At 32.8% G+C, this 17,834-nt stretch overlaps 1 protein-coding gene across 4 annotated transcripts in view; it reads left to right on the forward strand.

Annotated features, from left to right (window-relative positions):
- NAALADL2 (N-acetylated alpha-linked acidic dipeptidase like 2) overlaps nucleotides 1–17,834 on the forward strand; it is a 1,087,185-nt gene that overhangs the window by 805,941 nt on the left and 263,410 nt on the right. For all 4 annotated transcript variants that reach the window (XM_084874166.1, XM_084874168.1, XM_084874169.1 and 1 more), the window contains 3 exons: nucleotides 4,218–4,310; nucleotides 7,221–7,426; nucleotides 10,627–10,746. In XM_084874166.1, the coding sequence (XP_084730292.1) occupies nucleotides 4,218–4,310; nucleotides 7,221–7,426; nucleotides 10,627–10,746 (419 nt within the window). The remainder of the gene's footprint in view (nucleotides 1–4,217; nucleotides 4,311–7,220; nucleotides 7,427–10,626; nucleotides 10,747–17,834) is intronic.

A 17,834-nucleotide genomic window follows, 5' to 3' on the forward strand; every position in this document is an offset into this window, starting at 1 on the left:
AGTGAGCGTGGCTTGTGGACGTAGCAGATATGGTCAATTTGCATGTTTCTCCTTTATAGTGTAGATAACTTATTAACAGAGAAACTAAAAATAAATGTAATAACAGTTATATAAAAACTTTATGAAAAAACAACCAAACTTTATTAAAAGCAACGGAAATAAATTGAGAGATATAACATGTTCATAGCTGGAAGATTCAGTATAATTTTCTCAAATGGGTATATTAATTTAATGCAATCTTAATAAAATCCTGAAATGTCTTTTTCATGATACTTGCCAAACTAATATATAAGTTCATATGAAAATAATGGTCCATAAGAACCCACAAAATTGAGTAATAATAATTACATGAGTATAAAGATGATCATTATAGAAGACCCATAATTTCATTCATTATACAGTTATATTAATTTAAAAATAATGGCACTGGTTAAAATAAAATGTAATACCAAGGCTATAAACAAAGCCATATATGAATTAGATCTCATTATATGACAGCAGCTTAATTAATACTTCAATAAAATAAGTGAGAATAGTTGGCTATCCATAGGGCAGAGGTAAAGTTGAGTTTCTACTTCATAACAGATTCTGTCTGGATTCAACACACAAATTTGAAAATTCATTTTTAAAATATTTGAGGAACTTTTTCCTAACATCAGAATAAGAAAATTTCCTGCATAACATAAAACAAAACAAACAATACCCCCCCCCAGTACTCAGTATTGACAGATTTAAACATATTAATATTTTAAAGTATAATAATTAGCAAGAAAATAAAAATCACAGGTTGAAAAATATTTATAAAACATATAATGAACAAGCAATAATATTCCAATTAAAAACTATACAAAATTACTTAAATGATAAACAAGTTAAGGAAAAATGGTTGAAGAATAAACTGGAATTATGAATACACATACAAAATATTGCTGAACCACACTAATAATCAAGACAATGCAATATAAGAAAATGATGAAATTTTTGTACATATCAAAAATGTAAAGATTTAAGTCTGTGGAGCATTTTCTACATAGCTAGTAAAGTTGAAGTTACACACACTATATAATAGTTCAGAAATTCTACTTGTAGTTATCTATTTGAGAATGTGTGGCACAAATGTAAAAAATGTAAAAATATTATTTAACAATGCAATGCTGAAAATTTGTAAATGACCTCACTAATCCTCAGTAATAGAATTGTGGAATAAACTGGGATAATTCTACAACCAAATACTTCTTAGCAGTTAAAATTAATGCTATAGTTCTCCATTTACTTTTATGAAAAATACTACCGTGTTTCCCTGAAAATAAGACATCCTCCGAAAATAAGACCTAGCGCAACTTTCAGAGAAAAAATTAATATAAGACACTGTCTTATTTTCGGGGAAACAGGGTAGTAGCCCTGCTCACGAATCCATGCTCCAGTAGTTCCCTGTCCCTCTCCTGTAGCTCCTCCCTCCCCTGTCCCTCCTATAGCTCTCTGCAGCCCGCTTATAGTTCACTGCCCCACCCTCCTGTAGATCTGTGATCTGGTGGTTAAGCTGTTGGTCATTAAGCTTCAGGGAATAATGGATAATTAGCATATTCCTCTCTAATTACATAGGACAATGCTAAGAGAAAAAACAACAACAAAAACAACAACAAAAAACACATAATTTATATAAAATGAAATATCCTATAAAATAATTTAATTTTATGTCTGTTTTTGCCTATGCATATATATACCTATATCTATCTATCTTCTTATCAATCTATCCACCTATCTATATCTATATAACAAAAAACTGGAAATGATTAACAACATTAAAGAACTAAATCTATCAGACTGTAGTTATTTGTCCATTGGGAAAGGGTATGATGAAGAAACTGTAGTAAAAAAAAATGTTAAACGCAGACATGGATCATCACTATATATTATATTATTTGTATTCATTTATATATGATACATTTCTCATAATAAAATACTGAAGTCTTACAGTGAGATGCTTTATTTTTCAGATAAAAATGTTGTTTATATGAAGACCTAGGTTAGAGTCCCAGTTTTGCTCTTATTTGCTTCATTCATTAAATGAGGATAATAAAAGATATTTAACTTGGTGATTTCAAAAATTATTGAGACCCAATGAAAGCTAGTGTATATGTGTGAAAGTGGCTACTATAAATTTTGAAGCACTCTGTTAGGAAAATTTGCAAACAGTATATTGCACTTTTGTATTAATTGTACATGTACATTTGTATGAATTGTAAAGTTTTCTTGCTGCTGAATTAGCCCAAAAATAATATTCAGTTTTAAAACAGATAAAATTCTTCATCCATATCTAACTAAAGAATAAGCTGGATTTATTTTTAAATATATTTTATTGATTTCATTTACAGAGAGGAAGAGAGAAGGGCAGAGAGTTAGAAACATCTATGAGAGAGAAACATTGATCAGCTGCCTCCTACACACCCCCCACTGGGGATGTGCCCGCAACCACAGTACATGCCCTTGACCAGAATCAAACCTGGGACCCTTCAGTCCACAGGCTGACACTCTATTCACTGGGCCAACCTAGTCAGCGCTAAGCTGGAAAAAAAAAAATAATAAACTGTATGGTAATGATTCTTTTATCAAATGTTCACTTACCTGAGCTATTTGGAACAGACTTAGAAAAGAGAATTAAACCCATATTAAAAACAAACATATGAGTCCAACTATATGACATTTTTAAAAAGTCAAAAATTTGGAGACATTTAAAAGACCAGTGGTTGCCAGAGTTCAGGAGGGAAGGAGGAGGGTAAAGATGAATAAGTAAAGTACATTTTGGGCAATGAAACTAAATATTCTGTATGATGTGTATGATTACTATGCTGTAATGTTGGATGCATGTCATTATGCTTTTGTCAAAACCCATAGAAGTGCACAAAACAGAGTGTGGTCTTCAGTAAAAACATATGAATATTGCGTTATCAAGGCAATAAATGTATCATACTAAAGAAAGATGTTTATTAATAATTGGGAGAAAGGGAAAGGATATTTAGAACTGTACTTTCCGTTAAGTTTTCTGTAGATCTGAAGCTATTCTAAACAGCTAAGCTGTATTAATACAAAGCAAACTAAGATTCATAGCATTCAAATTAAAACCACAATTCTTATGCTCTAAGCAGATTTCTTTTCTTCATGCATGGGTCCCTCAGGTATTCTCTCAGGATCTTTTAGCTCTTGTTTTATTGATAATTTTTACAGATTCAATGTATGGAGTTTCCATTTAACTTGTTAGTATGGCACCGTCAAGGAAGAAGCAATTTATTTATCCTAACAGTTTTCAGCTAGCAGTCAGAGGTGCCTTTGGAAGACCTTTCAGAACTAGCGCATGTCTCTTTTGAATTAGCTGTTTGGTTATTGCCTCCCACCCCATCCTACCTCACCCTAACACTACCATCTGGCTGCCCTTGAACCTCCCTAGAAGCCCCCTGATTTACAGATTCCATTAAATACAGGATTAACATGTTAACACCTGGAGCCTTCAGAGATCACTTTAGAGCTGTGATTGGAATTCCTCCTGATGGGTGTCTTTGCCTTATTTGTTATATAAAAAAAAATAATGTCAAGCATGAGTAGAACTCAAAGAGACAGGGCAATTGGTGAAGATTTAGTCTACAAGAGAGAGATCTACAAACACAGGTGGGGATGAAGAATCCAATATTTGAAAATATGTATAGCTAAGAGGTTAATGCTTTTAATGTGTGTAATGCTTTACAGTTTTCAAAGTGATACTGTAAGTATGCATTATACAGGAATGTTTAAATTATATTCCACATGTTCTTTTTCTGATGTTAGAAAATTTCCTACAATTCTTTGGAAATGTTTTATCTTGATATATATTTTCTTTCTTTAAAAATATGAGTTGCCCACATCTCCCCAAGGTTGTCTTCTATGTGCTCTCATGTTGAACTCCATTATATGTATCTCTAAATGTGAACGTTAGAATTGGCTATGTTTGGCTCTGTACTTCTGTGAGGCTAGCAATTATATGTTTGTCATCATTGCATAGCAGATACCTAAAATACAGTCTATACAAAGTGTTTAATAAATATTCATCAAAAAAAGTGTAAGTTTAGTTATCATTAAAAATTTATTCAGAATTATTTTGCTGATGATATTGGGTAAATAAATTAGAATGTTGTAAGAAAAGACATAAAATATAAAGAACAATCATCTTTAATTTTCTTTTTCAGAAAAAATAATGGTCAAGATGCAAGTTCAAACAGTCACATCATTCAAAACAATTACTAATGTTGTTGGATATTTAAAGGGTTTGACTTCTCCAGGTAAGTATGGTAAAGAATTTATAATCTGCATTTTCACAAAACATCACAAAGAATTGCTCTATATTAATTTATAGCATAGTTAAATATCCTATATTACATGTAACCAGAAGATTATACCACTCTAAGAGGGGGACAGCATGAAACCTTAAAGTGGATCTTTATTTTATTTCTTACAATATCTCTTCAAAAGTAAATCATAGTAGAGAAGAAATTAAAACAAAATTTAACTGGCATGTGCCTGGTGTAGGTAAGCTATATAAGCCAATGTCTTCTCTCTCTTTGTTTTTCTTTTATTCACTGTAGCAGTGTCAAAGGTATTTTTATTAAAAAATACTTAGAAATAAAAATTTTAAGTTTTAATGGCATGTGGAACTTTTAAAAAATATATTTTTATTGATTTTTTTACAGAGAGGAAGGGAGAGAGATAAAGAGCCAGAAACGTCGATGAGAGAGAAACATCGACCAGCCGCCAATGTACATGCCCTTGACCGGAATATAATAGAACCCGGGACATTTCAGTCCGCAGACCGAAGCTCTACCACTGAGCCAAACCGGTTTCGGCAGCATGTGGAACTTTTTTATTTGTTTGTTTTTTGTTTGTTTGCTTTTTCCTTCAAATCTTATCCATTTATCAATGTTCTGTCTCTGACTCGTGGTCCACTGACAATTCTGCCTAAGGTTTGCATGGCTTTAGGTTTCGAGATGCTTATGAAAATGATCACCTGGTTACATTTTATATAATTTAACATTTATTACAGGGTGCTGATTGAATCTTGGGCTAAAATATATAGGCAAAATAAGTAAAAATAATTCCTGCATGTATTAAGAGATTAATAGCAACACTTTCAAATACATTGTGAGGTTGAATCACCTATTACTGTCTGGTGTGCTCAGTATAGAGTGTGGAATGCAACAGTCTTTTTAGTACACTTGTGCCACTTCTATTAATTTGTTTGGGGCATTTACTCTAGTTTTCCTTGGACAAGTCTTCTCTATGACTTTAGTCAAATTGACCCTATAGTTGCTAACCCAGAGATTTCTGAGATCAAGTTTTATATTCCTTTAGTTTCTTGCCAACCAACTCTTACAAAATTAATGGGATATATGTATTTCCTCTGCTTTACTTATAGTAGAAATGTTGAACAATTTCTGCTCAATAACAAAAGATATACATATACTTGAAAATTTTTACCACTGAATTTTAACAAATTCCCATCACAAGGATATTTAATTGAAGCACTAGAACTACAAGGATTGGCAAAAATTGGTTTACAGTTGTAAATATGCAAATCAGAGGGTTAATAAAGCCATTGTAATAATCATAACCTCCATGTCTTTTTTCCATATGAATAACTGTAAACCTATTTTTGTCCACCTCTGTATTTGCCAATATCACTGCATTTGCAAGTTATTATTGAAAAACCAAAAACTTTACTTATAAAGATTCAATATAGAAAAAAAAATTTAATCAGTTTACCAGTAGTATACTTCCATGCATATCAGTAAAGCTTCTAAGATCTTCTTTAAATCCTAAACAAAATATCACACAATTGTAATGACTCTAAAAATTAGAAACAATGATCAGTCATTATTAAGATTTTTAGATTCTTATTTACAACATACAATTCAAATAGAACTTTCACACATATCTGGAAAATGAGGGAATAAATTCCCAGGGTTCTAATACTTGCAGACACAATATGTATACTATTAATTAAATTTAGATGGAATGTTGGCAGATCAAAGACATTGCTGGGTCCAATATCAGTGTGGAATCTAAAACAGCTTCATTCAGTGATGTTTCCCATGAGGTAGCCCTTTGATACCATGAATCAACTGGTGATTCATTTATTCTACACATGTGTACTACTTATCATGTATCAGTCACTGTTCAAAGGGCTTTACAAATAGTAGTTCCCTTAAACCTCCAAACAAGTGAGTGATGCAAGTCCTATTTTTATTCCCATTTTATGGTTGAAGAAATTAATACATAGAATGATTAAGGTAACTTTCTACAGTTACACAACTAGTAAGTTGAATAGCCTGGCTTCAGACCCATGTATGCAGGACTCAGTGTCTGCACACGTAAGCATCAAGCTATGAGACTTTTCCCAATGCGATGATACTCAATGAAGAAATCATTGTACACAAATGTGTAGACCCACTAAGCAAATACGTTTAGCTCTGTATCAATAATAGTCACTGATGAGAAAATCAGAGAAAAATCTCTGGAAGCATGTCTTTAGCCTAACTTATTAATGACAATAGTCAGTAACATACATTAAGTAGGCACTCCATGTGTCATTGAGACCTTTCTAGTACTGCACCTAATAGATTTTGTATGATTACATAAAATAAAATATACAAAAAGGAAACTTTTACAGTAATTGGCCTTTGGCTGTTGTTGATTTTTTATTCTTCAGAGGAAGAAGAGAGGCTAAAACTATAATTAATTCCCTAAATACTTATTGCAAAATCCATATATAACTACCACATTTTTAATATTTAAAGCTACTAAATAACTGCTCCCTCAATGTATTTAATAGTTCATTAATATTTACTAAGCATACAGACATTGTTTACAGGGCACTTCCCACTATGATTCTGGAAAAGTGTTAGATAAAGGTTTCATTGTGGCATATTTGTATACCTCACTAATTAATATGCATGCCACAGAGGACAGTAATATGAATCTAGGCTTGAGGTTCATAATTGGGTTCAGCAGCTGCCTCTGCTTTGATATACACAGATGTATGAATCCAGACAGGGGTGAAAAATGTAAAGTAGTCTTAATTATTAGAACAATTTTGCATAATTGTTGCTCAGTTGTGCAATAGGATTATATAAATGTCATTAAGTTTATTGTTAAGGTTTATATTTTGCTTTAATGGCCCTTGTTTCTATTTCCAGACCGATATATCATAGTTGGCAGTCACCATCATACAGCATCCAGTTACCGGGGGCAAGAATGGGCCAGCAGCACTGCCATCATCACAGCTTTCATCCAGGCCTTGATGTTAAGAGTGAAGAGAGGGTGGAGACCAGACCGCAGCATTGTTTTCTGTTCCTGGGGAGGAACAGAGTTTGGCAATATTGGCTCATATGAATGGGGAGAGGTAAATGTACATTCTTTTCTCTTTCTCTCTCTCTCTCTCTCTCTCTCTCTCTCTCTCTCTCTCTCTCTCTCTCTCTCTCTCTCTCTCAAGTATCAATAAAATTGTCAAAGCCAGGGACAAGAATGTGCATTTCAACCAGGGTGTCATATCTGCTAGGTAGCTGAAATCACTCAGAAGAATGAAGGGTGATTACAGTTGGACCACAATGAATTATTTATGATCTGCTATTATCTATTCTTATTGATTCCAGATCTACAGACTCTAATATGACCACAATACTGTTTACCTGGTTATTGCATATCTCCATAGACATGATGATAGGAATAGGAGATGAAAGGATTAAATGATACATCCCATTAACCTTTTTTTAAAACTTCCTAGCCATTATCTTGAATAAGGAAAACTTATCCTATGTTAAAGGTTTATAATCTTAGTATATATAATAACTTAGAGATGCAATATGGAGACTAGACTCAAAATAGTGAGTCTATTTTCTTCTTTCTTCTTCGACTCCCTCCTTCTACCCCTTCCTCTCTCTATTCTTCCAAACCTATCTCCCTGCTTCTTTCCTACCTACACAAATACTTAGCTACCTGCCTTAAAGAGCCTTTGATCAAATGAATGGGTCATGATTAGAAAACAACTGGAATATTTAATGTCAAATGCTTCTATGTCTGTGTCTCATAGTTGTGCTGTTTTTAATAGAATATGACAGCTGATACTTGGATTGATGCCATATTTGCAATAATGAGAACATTGTAAAACTTAGTTTATTTACTGTTAGAGTTTTTTAAAAACGGTGCAATGGAAACATTTATTTTAAAAAATCTATAAAGTTGTAGCTAGGAAAAATAAAACCTTTTTAGTTTATTCACTACCTCAGCTTTAGAAAAAAAATTCTAAATATCTAATGGGGAATTCTATTGTTTATTTTATTTTATTTTTAATTTAAGCACTCAAAAGACAGAGAGAGAGGGAGAAATATATATAAGAGAGGGAGAAATATATATATATATATATATATATATATATATATATATATATACCTCCAAAGAAAATATATAAAAGGTATATAAAAGAAAATAGCAAGTATGTGTTGTTGTTGTATTTTTTTTTTAATTTAAAGGACAGAGAACTTGTTAAAATTGAGAAAAAATGTACAATGTAAAATTTACCAAGATTTACAAATTACATTGTTTTTCCATATGTAATTTAATGGAGTAAATGCTTGTTCCATCTTCAAAAAATCTAGTTTGAATGAATAAACTCCATTGCTCAAAGGACCTTATTAAATTGACAATTTTTTAGTAAAATGAAAATGTAATAGCTAAAACAACTTCCCAAAATTCTAGTTCATGTTACTTATTTTAAGACTAGAGGTAAGTGAGGAAAAACAATCTAGGGAATGTATTTGTGATCTGAGCTGACTTAATTCAGAATATATTTATCAGACATAAAAGAATGCTTAATTTTATTATAATAATAAGGCACAGTTTAGATAATGTCTTAAAGATTCTTTTTAAATTCTAAGTATTTGCTCTACTATATTATACAGCCTTCTTGATATCTATCTAGTAACATTCACAGTAAATATATGTTAATCCTAAAGTAATATGTATATTTCTGAGCTATGTATATTTTCTCAAAGCAGGTTTATCTACCTAAAATTAGTAGTTCCTAACTTAAATATCTTGAACCCTCTGCATTAGAAAGTGAATTGCAAAAAAATCCTTGAATTTATTTGAACATCATATATGGGCTCATGAGCCACATGCAGCTCTTTGGCCCCTTGAGTGTGGCTCTTACACAAAATACCATGGCTTGGGCGAGTCTATTTTGAATAAGTGGCATTAAAAGAAGTTTAACAAATTTGGCTCTCAAAAGAAATTTCAATCGTTGTACTGTTGATATTTGGCTCTGTTGACTAATGAGTTTGCCAACCACTGGACTAACTTATAGACAGTATCTATGGGCCAGTGTGAAAACAGCTATTTTTCTGAAGTACTTTGCAACACTGGGCATTTAAAAATATTATGTATAAAGCTGAATATCTGAGTTAAAATTTAGCATTTATTTTTCTTTTTCTAATATATTTTATTTTTACAGAGAGGAAAAGAGAGGGATAGAGAGTTAGGAATATCGATGAAAGAGAAACATAGATCAGCTGCCTCCTTCACACCTCCTACTGAGGATGTGCCCACAACCAAGGTACATGCCCTTGATTGGAATCAAACCTGGGACCCCTTAGTCTGCAGGTCAATATTGTATCCACTGAGCCAAACCAGTTAGGGCAGCATTTATTTTTCTTTAAAATACTTATTAATTTTAAATTAATTGTCTTTTCATCCCTCTTACAGAGATATAGCTGAATTTTCAACATAAAATGGGAGTTACATAGATTCCATAGATATTACAAGTCTTTGTAGTCTTTTATCTGATAGTGTTGGAAGAATAAATATATGTTTCTAAGACATGAAATAATACAATTTTTAGGATGTTTTTTTAGAATGTTTCAATAGAACTGCCACCACTGTAATTATCTATTAAATATTTGTTCAAGAAGAGGAGATAAATATCAGAGGGACTTTTTATCTACCTAGTAAGAGATAATTATTGGTCATCAAATTTTGGGATTTAGCAGAGAAATGAGAAAGCTATTCTATTTGAATAATTTTATGCTACTAATGTGCATGAAATATATCAGGTTTTATTTCAGTTAATATGTGCAGGGGTACAATTGTATTAAGCTCCAATTTTTTCAGAATAAACAACCACTTTGTGCAAAAAGTAACTCATCGGTTCACAGAATGGATTGGTTTATTAATCATTGATGTAGTTTTTTCTTGCCTATTCTCTAATTCAAAGACTATAAAATTAAATGCCCTCACTTGACCAGAAATTTCATTCTGTATGTTGGAGGTGAATCTCATGTTAACCATTTAAAAACATACTATCTTAAAATTTGACTCAAGACATATTTAAAATATGTTAATAAATTGTTGTGTTTAAACCATCACATTTATTCAAAATCATTTTATGACTGTGTGCTCTCAATAAATAGTATGAAATTGCCAACAAAGAACTTGTACAATGTTCTGATTTTAAGTAGAACGTGCTTAGTATTTAATAAGTAACTGATTAAATAAAATGTTATTTTTATTTATGTTAGAGAGAGATTTTTTTTTTTTTTTTCATTTCAGGATTTCAGGAAGGTTCTGCAGAAAAATGTTGTGGCTTATGTTAGTCTCCATAGTCCCATAAGGGGTAACTCAAGTCTATATTCTGTAGCTTCACCATCTCTTCAGCAACTGGTAGCAGAGGTAAGATGAACTGCTTGTTATGAAACTATTAGGCAAAACTTCTGTTTTCTCCATAACTTAACATTTCCTGATATTTTTAATTTAAACTTTTCATTTTTGACACTATTGTAGATGGCTCCTATTCTCCCAAATTGTGCCTACCTCCACCCAGACTTGCCTTCTCCCTTATTCTTGTGCACTGGTGGAATAGGCTTACTAATTTTTCTTGGGTATTTATTTATCTAGTTGTAGAATTGCTAGATCATAGTGCGGGCACATGTTTAACTTTTGTAGATACTGTCAAAGATTCTCCAAAGTGCTTGTACCAATTACACTCTTACCATCAATGTATGTTTCCTGTCATCACCGACATTTAGTATGACTATTCTTAGAGGTATATGGTGGTATCATTTGGGGGTTTAATTTTAATTCCTCTGTTTATTAATAATAGTAAGTACCTGCTTTCATATGCATACGCTCATTGGCGATTTGGGTATCTTCTTCTGTGAAGGTCTATTTAAACTTTTTGCTTATTCTTAAAAGAGAGTTGTTCATATTTTTCTTATCTGTATGTCAGAGTTCTCTATATATTCTCCATACAAGACTTTTGTTGGTTAAATATTGTGAATTACTCTTCCAGTCTGTGGCTGGACTTGTCACTCTCTTACTGGTAGCAACATAATCTTTAATTAATCTTTCTTGTGGAATCTTCTAAACAGCATTTTTTGGTTCTAGTATCTTAATACTAAGAACATGTTGAACTTAATTTATCTAGTACTTATGTTTAAGGAGCATTATAAACCTTTGTTATTCATTCTAATTCATGCACATTTGAGAGATTACTATATATATACTTTGCATTCCATTGGGGACTATGGGTTGTTCAATAGAATTGAATGGTGTGTGCAAGTTGCCTAAATGAGTAGTGAATAAAGATTCTTTGTAATCGGGGGAAAAATAAAACATCTTTCCTAAAAATTAATTTTCATTTGCTTCTTAACTGTAGAATAAAGGATAGACTGATCGGTGGCCTCTTAATAAAATGCAACTGCCTTTGAGCAAAATAAGTTATGAAATAAAAGATAAAATAAGATTTATCCCCCAAAATAATTTTTAACATTAGGATGCAATACAAACACACACATATTTCTCTATATGTTGCCATTCTACCTTTATTTTTAAAAATCATCTTTCATACATCACAGAATGTATTGATTTTGCCCTTAGAAATACAGAATTTGATCATCCATATATTACCCAGTGCTCTGTACATCTCAAATAAATAGTGATGGGATTCCTAAGAGGTTATTTTAGGGAAGCCCGAAGCATTCGTACATATGAAAGTAGTCAATCTAACTATAGTTTCCTTAAATGTTGCTTTTGCATCACCTGACAGAAGCTGGCAAACTTGATCAAAACTGAACAGTTGCATCAATATTGTAAAACTGTCTACAGGACAAACAGTTTTCTTTTTAAACTCTAAAATGTTAGCAAAGATATATTTGTTTTATAGTGTGTTAAAAAATACGTTTTATTTTTCCATATACTAGGAACTCTTCACCAAAAAATATACTACATATATCTCATTTCTACTACATGAGTTAGAATATTAAGCCCATAATTCTACTACAGTATCACTTCACTGTGAACACCCCAACTGTTGCAAAGCTCTATTGTATAATAAATTTTTATAGACAATCCAACTCTGTATAACATTACTTTAAATATGTAAGCACACAATAAGCATGTGAAATGCCTTGGAACTTATATTTTACCATGAACATAAGACATGCATAAAGAGCTCAAATATAGGGGCAAGTATGATATGTTCTATACAGAAATTTGAAAAAGAGACAGTGTGTTTGGTTTAATTTAGAATTCTGCATTGTAGATTGAAAAAAAAAGCATGAATGTACTGTTGACCTTGAAGAAATTTAACCACCAGTCTTTTCAAAGTAGAATTCTTTAGTCATATAAAACAACTCCTCTTAGTGATCTACCAAAGCATCATCTCAAATCACATAAACTGAACTTCATTTTCTAGTTCAAATCAAGGACAGCAATGTATGCTTCTGCTCGCTTCCAAACTCCCACTGTTATATACCGTGTGTCACAGTACTTGTACAACTGCTACTGACTGCCTGTTATAGTGCTGGTTTTTATTCTGCCAGACCATGCCTTTATTTTATAGAAGGTATATAGAAAACCTGTGACATAGTTTAGCCCTAAAGGCTCATTAGTTCAAATTCTTGAGTTATCAGAAGCCTAGATTTCAAATCAGTTATTAATTAACATGTTAACATTTTTTCTTGATCTTATATTTATACACTTGATCTTATATTTATAAATTTTAAGAAAGGCATCACTAGTCATCTAAGACATTGATAATAAAATATCACCGACTATGTGACGTAAAGAACAAAACTTTATTTTCTCACAAGTCTGGAAGCTGGAAGGTGAAGATAAGATGCAGGTAGCATGGATTTCTCTTGCGGCCTGAATGGCAGATAGCCACCTTCTCATTGTGTCCTCACATGGCCTTCTTCTCTGTGCACACTCATTCCTGGTATCTCTGCCTCTTGTAAGGAAATCAGTTGTATTACATTAGGGCCCTAACCTTATGATATCATTTAAATATATTTTGCTTTGTTTTTAAATATATTTTATTTATTTAAGAGAGGAAGTGAGAGGGGCAGAGAGATAGAAACATCAATGATGAGAGAGAACAACTGCCTCCTACACATCCCTTACTGGGGATTGAACCTGGCGTGTGCCCTTGACTTGAATTGAACCCAGGATCTTTCAGTCTACAGGCCAATTTTCTATCCACTGAGCCAAACCAGCTAGGGCAACCTATTTTTTTTATTTTTTCATTTTAAAAGCCCTGTTTGCAAATAGAGCCACTATGATGGTTAGACTTCAACCTCTGAATTTTGGGAGGACATCTAGTCCATAGTCTTATTCAAAATGCAGATTGAAAGAGTATAGAAGGTAGGGTTGTAGAAAGAAAATAGTCTTCTTTTCTTTCTTGCTATAGTTGATCATTTTAATTACAAAGAACCAAAACAAAGTTTAAATTCTATTCTGCTTGCTATAAAATACAAAAGGAAAGCTGGCTTTGAAACATTCTTCTCCTTATTTGTCTTCCATGATAGATGATATAGTTTTTGTTTTGCTATTTTGCTTTGTTTAATTTTTTTAAGATGAGAAATTCTCTGTAATTTTCTGTTCACTGTGATTTTTTTTTCTTTTTTAAAAAAATATATTTTATTGATTTTTTTTTTTTTTTTACAGAGAGGAAGGGAGAGGGATAAAGAGTTAGAAACATTAATGAGAGAGAAACACTAATCAGCTGCCTCCTGCACATTCACTACTGGTGATGTGCCTGCAACCAAGGTATATGCCCTTGACCTGAATCAAATCTGGGGCCTTCCAGTCCACAGGTTGATGCTCTATCCACTAAGCCAAATCGGTTAGAGCTGATTTTTTTTTTTCATAGTGCATTATTTTCAGGGCATTTTACTAATCTTCCTTTCTGCTGCATCAATTGCTAGTAGTCAACCGAAGTGAACATAAAGACTAATACTCTGATTTAAAGCCCCTTCTTCCACTAATTTACCACTTCGATAAACTCCATATTTAAAATTTTATTCTATTGGCAGGTTTATCTATCTCTTAGGTTTACAAGGCTTTGCTTTGTCTTAAAACTAAGCAATCCCTCTAGTTTATTACTATTTTACAAAGTTTCCTGTTCAGTATACACTGAGAATTTATAAATTTATTTTTATTTAAATCTAGATATTAAAGGTAGTTTTTGTGAGAATTTGGTTAAAACCCTAAATTTCAGAAGGCAGCTGACTTAAATATTTGAACTATATATAGTCTAAAAGCAATTTAAACAATTTGAGATATTAACTTAGTTGGACTAATACACAAACTCAATGTTACATTCTTAAAATGGCCTTATCTAATTTAGTTTTTCTCTGTGACATTTTTAAAAGACATAATTTTATTGATTTCAGAGAGGAAGTTGAGAGGGAGAGAGATAGAAACATCAGTAATGAGAGAGAATAATGGGAACTGTGACCTCCTGGTTCATAGGTGGATGCTCAACCACTGAGCACACAATTGGGCTTATGTGTGGTATTTTGACTAGTATATCAGACACCAGTCCTCTATAGGACTCAAAAACTGACCACTTACTCAGGACTAATAGTAGTAAATCACCATTGTTGGCAAATTAGATAAAATTGTTTCACCTAATTAGCACTATTAATGTAGTACAATATATTTTGTCATTAAAAAAATTAAGCCTAGCTGGTTTGGCTCAATAGATAAGAGTATTGGTCTGTGGACCTAAGGATCCGGGGTTCAATTCCAGTCAAGGACAGGTACCTCAATTACAAGCTCCTCTCCAGCCCAGGCCCTGGTAAGGTCACGTGCAAAAGGCAAGCAATAGATGTGTTTCTCTCACATCAATATTTCTCTCTGTCCTCTCTCTCTTCCACTCTCTCTAAAAATTAATGGAAAAATATCCTTGGGTGATGATTATATATATATATATATATATATATATATATATATATATATATATATATATATATATATAGTTAAATCTACTCTTATGAGTTGTCTCCCCCCCCACACCTGATCTTTAATATGTTTTGGTTAAAAACCTACCACTATTATAATTAATCATCTACATAGCAACCTCAAGAGTAAAGTTTTGCCCTATGACATATGACATTTTTTGTAGAACTTTTATGAGTAATGAAATTAGGTTAAATAGATATGATGTTATGCTTAACAAAACAGAATCACTGATTTCAAGTTACTTGTGGTATTCAAGTTACTTGGGGTAATTGTACTATTTATTACCATGTGCTTAATTTATAAATTGTGGTTTCTTTGTTTGTTTTTAAGTGGTATCCTAATCAAACAATTTTGTGTTTGTGTTCATATTTTGGATTTGAATAGTTCCCTTGGTTCTTTAACAGAATAATTTATGGTTATACCTTAATATATTATCAGAAAGAGGTAAATAAAACATGTAATCTTTCTCAAACCTGTTGTATTCTGGAACCTTTTCCTATAGCTATCTTATGAGAATGGCCACAGAAATGCAGCTGTAATGTAAAACTTGGAAATTTTATATAAACATAAATAAGTGTTGAATCTCTTCACTTGGAAAATGGATTTCTCTTAATGGCAAGATCTCCAATTTGCATACTTTGTTAGAAACACACCTCTCTCTATATATGAAGTGCTGATAAGACTCTAAGGCACTGGTTATCCCTTCCCTTTGATCTGAGATTTCCCCTGCAAATGTATAGCTTTCAGTGTCCTACAACTTGACACTAATCTCTCCACAGTTACTACTGTTAACTATATTTTTAGTTGTGAAATTATAATTTTAAGACAAGGGTGATAAAAAATAAATTGAACAGCAGAAGAAATTAAGCTGTGTTAACCCTGAAACAACAATCCTCCTAAAGGCCATTAGGCAATTTTCTGTATATCTGCAAAGAATAGAAAAATCACATCAATTCAGCCCAAAAAAGAATTCTTAATTAGGAAGGATTATCTGAAGGAGCTTAAATTCTGTACAGATGTTGTGAATTGGGATCAAACCTTTTTGTGGATGGTTGATTGTGACTATCTTTATTTTTATAACAATTTACTCCTCAATCCATCCTTTACATATTTGTATGTTTATTCATTGTGTTTGTTTGTTTAGATTCATAATGTATAAGAAAGCTTGCAATTGGTTTTCCAAGCTTTTCTGATTTCTAGGTTATTAGCTTTCATATTTGTTGTTTATCTGTGTTGTGCTTTACAATTCCTGGCTCTGAATCTATAAGCCATTATAATAACAGTTGGTGAATATGAGACCTTGACAATTTTAGGTTCAGTGTTGATGTGACTAAACTGTTTTTGCAAGACATAGTGATAGTTATAGACATTCAGATATGATAACCATCTCACCCTGAATCCAGCGATTTATCTGTGACAATCAATGCTAACTATAAAAAAGGTGGCAGCAGCCTAAATGTAAAACAGAAATAGACATGAAACTAGATCAGAGGTTCAGGAAATAGTAAGATATTGCAGGATCCCAAAATAAGGTGTCATATTCTAGCTTGAAAAAGATCCATAAAGATAATTGACATTTTCACTTTATCCCACAAATAGTAATTTAGATAAAAGAATTGTGTGCATTACTAATGGCTCCCTGAGAATTATAAACTACACATGGGCAAAAATAAAAATATAAGTAATCATTTTTAATCTTACTATAAAAATAAATGATATTTTTATATGATGCATGTAAATATATTGTTACTAAAAGGATACAGTGATCTGCATTTCCCACTCTTCATATGTTATAAAGAGTTTACATTTTTAAAGTATATGCTACAGTATTATTGGCACAGGAGCAAATCTAGATAAAATATAATATAATTAGAGGCCTGGTGCACAAAATTCATGCATGGAGGGGTGTGTCCCTCAGCCCAGCCTGCACCCTCTCCAACCTGGCCCAATTTCAGTAGGATCAGGCCTAAATGTGAAGTTGAATATCCCTCTCACAATCTAGGACTGCTGGCTCCCAACTGCTTGCTTGCCTGCCTGCCTTCCTGATTACCCCTAACCACTTCTGCCTGCTATCCTGATCAGCCCCTAACCACACCCCTGCCAGCCTGCTTGTCCATAACTGCCCTCTACTGCAGGCTGGTCACCCAAACTGCCCTCCCTTAAAGGCCTGGTCCCCCCCAACTGCTCTCTCCTAAAGGCCCAGTTGCCCCAAACTTCCCTGCTCTGACAGCCTGGTCAACCCTAAACTGCCCTCCCCTGAAGACTCGATAGCCCCCAACTGCCCTCTCTTCAGTCCTGGTCCCTCCCAAGTGCTCTACCCTACTGGCCATCTTATAGCAGCCATCTTGTATCCACCTGGGGGAAGCCATCTTTGACCACAGGGGGGCAGCCATCTTGTGCATTGGAGTGATGGTCAATCTGCATATTACTTCTTATTAGATAGGTTAGAGCCCCAGTGCACTGGTGGGGGGTAGCTCGTTTGCCCTGAATGGTGTCCCGAATCAGGGTGTGAGTTC

The sequence above is a fragment of the Pipistrellus hanaki genome (assembly GCF_964339955.1).
Source record: "Pipistrellus hanaki genome assembly, chromosome: 2".
Lineage (NCBI taxonomy): Eukaryota > Metazoa > Chordata > Mammalia > Chiroptera > Vespertilionidae > Pipistrellus > Pipistrellus hanaki.